We start from the raw sequence: 6821 nt of genomic DNA, 5'->3' as shown, positions 1-6821 counted from the left end.
TGCGACCAGAAGAATTACTAGGTCTCTTAGGTTTCGTTATCAGCTTCTTCTTCTTTTTTTGACACGTCCGGTTAGGCCGAGTACGGTTTAGTTTGGAACTTTGGATAGCAAACATTGGTCGTGTCGTGTGTCCCTCGATCGGATCGGATCCGTTACGTAATACTGGACGACTCTGTTCAGCCAGCTCCGTGAGCAAGGGGCCCATGGCCAATACTCCGTTTGCAGATCAAATTAAGAGGGACGTGTTGACAGCCAAATATAATCGAGAGAGTAAAAGAACCAGAAAAACAAATTAAATTGAACCGAAGAATGAGTGTCAGATCAGTCTCGCCAACACCCCAAGTCAGCATCGCCATTTATACCTACCTCACCTGCATGTCTCAATCGTGTGCGGCCCTTGCAATCATGCATACTGTACGTGTAACCGAATTAGTGTCAACACTTTTTTTTTATAACTACTGAAAACGAAAGGGAAAAATATTTTATCCCTATGTGGTTGTGTACAAACATCTTATATAATTTTACTATTATACGGTTGTTGTCCAAGAAAAGTGCGACGATACAAACAAGCTCAAGACACAAAGAAAGAGACAAGAAAAGGTATATATCTTATAGTATTTGTGATTTTTTTTTGTGAAACCATAGTATTTGTGATTTAGATGACAACACAAGTCTAAGACTAACACGAGTGAAAAGAGAGTTAGATTATACTAAGTCCTAGGAATGCAAGAGACGAAGTGGTGCAAAGATCGGCAGAGAAACGACGCAAACACCAATAACTGAACTACTTCACAGCCCTATTTAACACAAGGTAGATTGGTAGAAGGCACCGCACAATTAATCTGCCGAGAAGAAAATGGGCTGCGGCAGAACATCTAGTGATTATCAGTAAGGTGGCAAAAGGAAACTTGCACTCACCGAGTCACCGTACGATTTGGCAGAAAAATATAAGGGCGTCCGCAACGGACCCAGCGAAATCGCTGGCTAATGTGGATGAACGAGAAATAAATTAGTATTGATCTGTAATCGTTCTCTCCTAATGGATCCCACCTATTCATCTCTGTTTTTTTCGAACGATGTGAAATCGAATAATCGATCGGCGACTTACTAGGTACCAGTGAGTTTTCTCTTTCCACCTTTTTGGCTTCCACGTCGGACTCACAGCCAGCGACATCACTACCCCCTTGGGACACCCTAAGCAGTAGATTGTCTCGTGGAAAAAGGCAATGAGTCATCCAATGCTTATGATTTCGCAGCTTGTTTCCTACGGCCAGTTGACGTGAATGGGGTTATATATAAGGTTGTCTACACTGCATCCACCATTTTTGTTCGCTTGAACTTATCATCCCTGCTTATTAGCCATGGTACACTGTTTTTCTCTCACAACAAAACAACATCAGCCGGCTTATCAACCGTAGAAATTAAACCATGAGCCGAACAACCCATTCAAAATTACATCCAAAATTAGGATAGACAATATTTTAATGCATCTTTGTTGAGTGCTAGTCCCTAGAGTTTGAGAGCTTTGAGTGATTGGGTCTTGATGCCCTTGTATCTTGACAATTCGGAGTGCAAGTCTTCATGACCTTCCAGTGAAGGTGAGGTAGCCTTCGAGTCGTCGACTCTCTCCATTCTTGGTGTGGAACGACAACGTGTTAGTGTGCAGAGGACAAGGAAGCATCTCTCCCTTAAATGGAGAAACCATGTAGTGGATACAACATCAAGGTGACCGCGACTAAGTGGATCTAGTGAGACTATGTGACTCACACCCGCATTTGCTCTGTATTTGACACACCATGATCGAATTGGGTGACAGTAGTGGCAACTCTGAGACTTGATGACTCACAACACTTTGGTTGGCGAAGGCCTTGTGTGATAGTCCAACACTATAGTAACCATCGGGTGGCATAGGGAGATTTTTTGACTCCATTGGTTTTGGTCGAGCGAACACCGCAATCGAGAGAGACTTATTGATTGGGAGCATGCCTCGATAGATCTCCAACATAGACTAAGGGTTGTGTTTTAGCAACCAATAGCACAGGATGCCAAGAGTTTATCCTCTTTATCCTTTGCTCTTTACTTATCATACTTGTGTAATATTTACCTTTGTAAGATTTAGTTATAGACTGGTTGTTAGGATTGGCTATATATGTTAATAAACTCTTTGTGGGTTGTTGGTAAGATAAAAGTGCACTAGAAAAACGTTAATTGCACGTCATACTAGAGTTAGAGTAGTTTATGGGTTCTCTAAGAGCATCTCCAAAGAGTGTTTCTAAAATTCACCTCTAAATCATCATCATTTGGAGAGTCATCTGCATAAACATCACTTAATATATGTTCCCCCCCCCCCCCCCCCCCCCCCCCCGCCCCCTCAAACAACTTTTCTATATCTTATATTCTTGATTACACTTTAGAGAGTCATTTTCGTATCTATCTTTGGTTAGCGAGAAATTCAAAATAGAGGATGACTATATTTCGATATAATCATTTAAAGAACCGGTTGAAGGTTACTTTAAAATAGAAAAACTCTATTCCTGAAAAATAGAAAGGATATAGAGAATCTCTTAGAGTTGCTATAATGGTAGTTAAATTTGACCCCTAGGATCTATGTTTTGTTTAGACCCAATTCACAGATGCGCCCCCCCCCCCCCCCTCTTGGGTGCTGACAGAACCTAGTTGCGTCCATAAAAATCTACAATTTTGCCTTGCCAAAACAAAAAAGGTCTTGCTTCAAAATGGGAAATATTTTTTGGTCACATAACCATTATTGAACGAAGATTATTACTCTGCTGACACAATTGACCAAAGCCAAAACTATAAATATGTTTTTTTATAGCTGCGGTGTGTGCTCCAAGTTTACTTTTACACAGCTCATCTCTCAGACCGGAATAAAATTGATGGGGAAGGCTACCGCCGTCAGCACACGCTAAAAACATATGGACTAGTGCATATGATGGGAAATCATTTCTACTACCAGACGTACCTACACCAATCCTATAACCAGTATGGGTATGGCCCCAATCCTATAACCAGATGGGTATGGCCGAGCAGGTATTAAGCTTGCCGTTTTATATCGGGTGACCCCAATATGGTACTGAACCAGGCTAAATATATCTCCTGATTCCAGTGCCAACTTCAGTTCCGTTTTCTTAGCTTCCCTTACCATGGCGAGAAACCGGTGGCCGTACACAATCTCTGGCGAAACACAAATAATGTTTTTTTTTTTTGTTGCAAAAGATTAAACTCAACTTCAACTGAGGGCTTGTCAAAAACATTTATCCATCTGTACCTAATCTGATATCAGCACAGCAGCTGAACAATGTCAATTTTGTACCCGTGCAATTAATGTAAGCATGATCATACTAGACACCTATCCTAACATCTCCGTGCAGTTCTATAGATACATCGAGGATCATATTTTCAAGATGATGAAATTCTTCTCTCCTTAAGCTTTTTTGATGGTGACGATGAAGCGATGATGGATCGCTGGCGCCCAACCTGAGGCTCACCTTCGTAGGATGATGTTCGGCGTTGCTCACTTGTATTAGCTACTGTGGACCTCCAGAAATACCATAAGCACCAGAAATACCATAAGCAAATAAGAGCCATCACACTGAACAATGTAACAGCTATCCATATGCCCTTGCTATTGCTAGTGTCATGTACGTGAACCACTTCACTGTCCGCAGAGATGTCCACAGAAGAAATGTTTGTCTTTGTACACTCTGCTTAGAAAAAGATAAAAAAAAAGCTATTAGTAGGCACAAATTATTATTACACCCTCTATCCTGAATATAAGGCGCGATTAGACTTGGTGAGGCCACCTCTTCTTCAGCTTCCCCCATTGCGGTATCATTGAAGGCACCATATTCAGCAAAAATGTCATCATCGCCCCATTGTTCTTCTTCACCTTCTTCCATTACAACTCCGGTTTCTCTGTGCTTCGTCCAACAAATATAGTTTGGCATGAAACCCGACTTGAACAAGTGTTAATGAGGAGTCTTTGAGTTAGCATATTCCATCGTATTCTTACATACGGCACATGGGCAGCACATGAAACCATTGCGTTTATTTGCCTCGGCCGCACGTAACAAAGAATGCACGCCGTCCATGAACTCTTGGGAGCGACGATCAGCAGTGTACATCCAATGCCGACTCATCTGCATTACATGACATAAATACTGTATTAAAACCTAGAACATAATTAGTTAATTATACAACATGCATACCACCACAAAAGCTATAAATTTAAGAAAGGCTCGCTACAATGTAGACAATCCCAACTACCACTAAAAACACTAAAGCTAAAATGCACTTCAGCAGCACAAGGATTTCGCGACCAATCCCAACTAAAACAGACAGATCCCCCGTTTGTTCAGCATCTTTGGGCTTCTTCGGCTGGATCACTGCCTCATTAGCCGCCATATCTGCCTGTTGTGCAAGATATTTTTGCACGAGTTCAACATACTCTTCCTCCCAGTAGAAGCCTGAACATCCAGTGCCATCCCACTGAAATTAAAACAGAAAATTAGAACTTTAATCACAACCATCATGAAAATAGGTATAAACTAGCCATAGTCATTAAATACGATAAAATAACTCACATTGCGATCCGGACACTTGTAGAAAATACGACCCTTGTTGGGACCCTCCTTCTTCACTTGGTACTCCATCACAATCTTCGTCTCATCACAACACTTGCCGCATGCAATGAGTGGGAGGCCCGGCCTAAGTCGCTTTGGAAACCCATGAGGGGCCGAGGACCCGGAAGCAGTTGCCAGCTACTCTCTATACACATTTTTTAATACACTATAAATTTCTCATTTTATAAACAAATAAAATTAAAAAAAACTCTAAAATTCTCTATATCTCTAAATAATGAAGTGTGCTATGCATGCTACAAATGAACGGTGAATACTAATTTTTAATAGCTACTTTAACCTTCCTTCATGTAAATATGCAAGCTTGAAGTGATTTTGAGCTCAAATTGCTTACAAATGAAAAAACCACAATAAAGAACCATATATATATAGTGAACAAAATGAGATAAGACAATGGTGAAACATGAGAGTATGAAGTTGGTAACCTTTAGAATCGAAGAATCGACGGAGGAATCGAAGAAATCGACGGAGGAATCGAAGAATGGATGGAGAAAGAGCAAGAACACTGCTTAAATTTGAACTGAAGCTCTCGGGCGGGCTCGGGGAGGAAGAAGACGGTCAGCGGGATTTATAGGGGGGACCTTTAGTCCCGGTTGGTGGATCCAACCGGGACTAAAGGCCACTTTCTAGTCCCGGGCCATGCCACTAGCCGGGACAAGAGCTTTACTCCCGGTTGGAGCCACCAACCGGGAGTAAAGGTCGACCTTTAGTCCCGGTTCGTGGCTCCAACCGGGACTAAAGGTCCCCTGCCACAACGGCCTGGCGCGGGAGCCGCCAACCGGGACTAAAGGTCTCTCTAGTCCCAGGCGCAATATTTTCTAGGACTAGAGCTTGGTTTAGCCCTTGGATCAAAGATCTGTTCTCTACTCGTGGTGGTTGGGAACGACAAGATCCATCAAGGCAAGTACTTCATGGCCATCAGGCTGGGCACCCCTGCCGTCTTCAACCTCATCACCATCGACACCGGCTCCACCCTCTCCTGGGTCAACTGTAAGAGGTGTCGGATACGGTGCCACGAGCAGGCGGCTGAAGCTGGCCCCAAGCTGGACCCTCACCGCTCCGCCACGTACTGTCACGTTGGCTGCTCTGACGAGGACTGCCTCGACATACAGGCCGACAACGGCGCCCCCTACAGCTGCGTCGACGAGACGGACACCTGCATCTACGGCCTGCGCTATGGGTCGCAGTACTCGGCGGGGAAGCTTGGGAGGGACAGGCTCGCCCTGGGCAACAACTACACCATCGTCGACGACTTCGTCTTCGGGTGCAGCGAGGACGATAGGTTCTACGGCCTCGAGGCGGGCGTCGCCGGCCTTGGCGACAAGCATTACTCCTTCAACCAGATGGCACGGCTGACAACCTACAATGCCTTCGCCTACTGCTTTCCCGGTGACCACCGCGCCGAGGGGTTTCTCATCGTCGGGCCGTACCCGCAGAAGCTGGAGCTCGTCACGACATTGATCAGGGGGTACGGGCGTAGGCAGCACGTCTACTCGGTTCTGCTACTAGGCATCGCCGTCAACGGGAAGCCTCTAGAGGTCAACGGGTGCTAGATCCTGGTGGTCGACTCTGGGACCAATGACACCTTTGTCTCGTCCTCAGTTTTTTATGCTCTCGCCGAGGCGATAGCGTCGGCGATGTAAGATAAGGCGTATTACCATGAGTACGGTCAAAAGGTCTGCTTCAGGCCTGCTGGCGATGAGCCGGTGAACTAGAGGAGCTTGCCGACGGTGCAGATGCAGCTCCTAAGGGCTACGCCGGAACTGCCGCCGGAGAATGTGTTCCATCAGCAGTCAACTGATCGCATATGTTTGGCGTTCCAGTCGAATGACGCTGCCACTACTACACAAAGCATTTTTAGGGGCGGCTGGTAACCCTTTGTAGGGGCGGTTTGGCCAGCCGCCCCTACCGAACCGTCTCTACAAATCATGCATTTGTAGGAGCGATTTCTAGGCCGCCCCTACAAATCGATTTGTAGGGGCGGTTGGTGATTGAGCCGCCCCTACAAATCAATTTGTAGGGGCGGCTGGTATTATGAACCGCCCCTACAAATCGATTTGTAGGGGCGGTTGTAGTGCCAGCCGCCTCTATAATACCTGTTTGTAGGGGCGGTTCAATCTAGAACCGCCCCTACAGTACGTTTTTCCGCAAAAAAATTCA

At 45.0% G+C, this 6821-nt stretch overlaps 1 protein-coding gene across 1 annotated transcript; it reads left to right on the top strand.

The window, feature by feature from the left end:
• The first annotated feature begins 5572 nt into the window (after positions 1 to 5572).
• Positions 5573 to 6214, top strand: LOC136507027 (aspartyl protease family protein At5g10770-like). Its single transcript, XM_066501884.1, has one exon. It carries the CDS (start codon positions 5573 to 5575, stop codon positions 6212 to 6214), a length of 642 nt encoding a protein of 213 aa, XP_066357981.1.
• The last annotated feature ends 607 nt before the right edge of the window (positions 6215 to 6821 follow it).

Source organism: Miscanthus floridulus, chromosome 15 (genome assembly GCF_019320115.1).
Source record: "Miscanthus floridulus cultivar M001 chromosome 15, ASM1932011v1, whole genome shotgun sequence".
Lineage (NCBI taxonomy): Eukaryota > Viridiplantae > Streptophyta > Magnoliopsida > Poales > Poaceae > Miscanthus > Miscanthus floridulus.
This window is presented reverse-complemented; position numbering and strand designations above follow the sequence as displayed.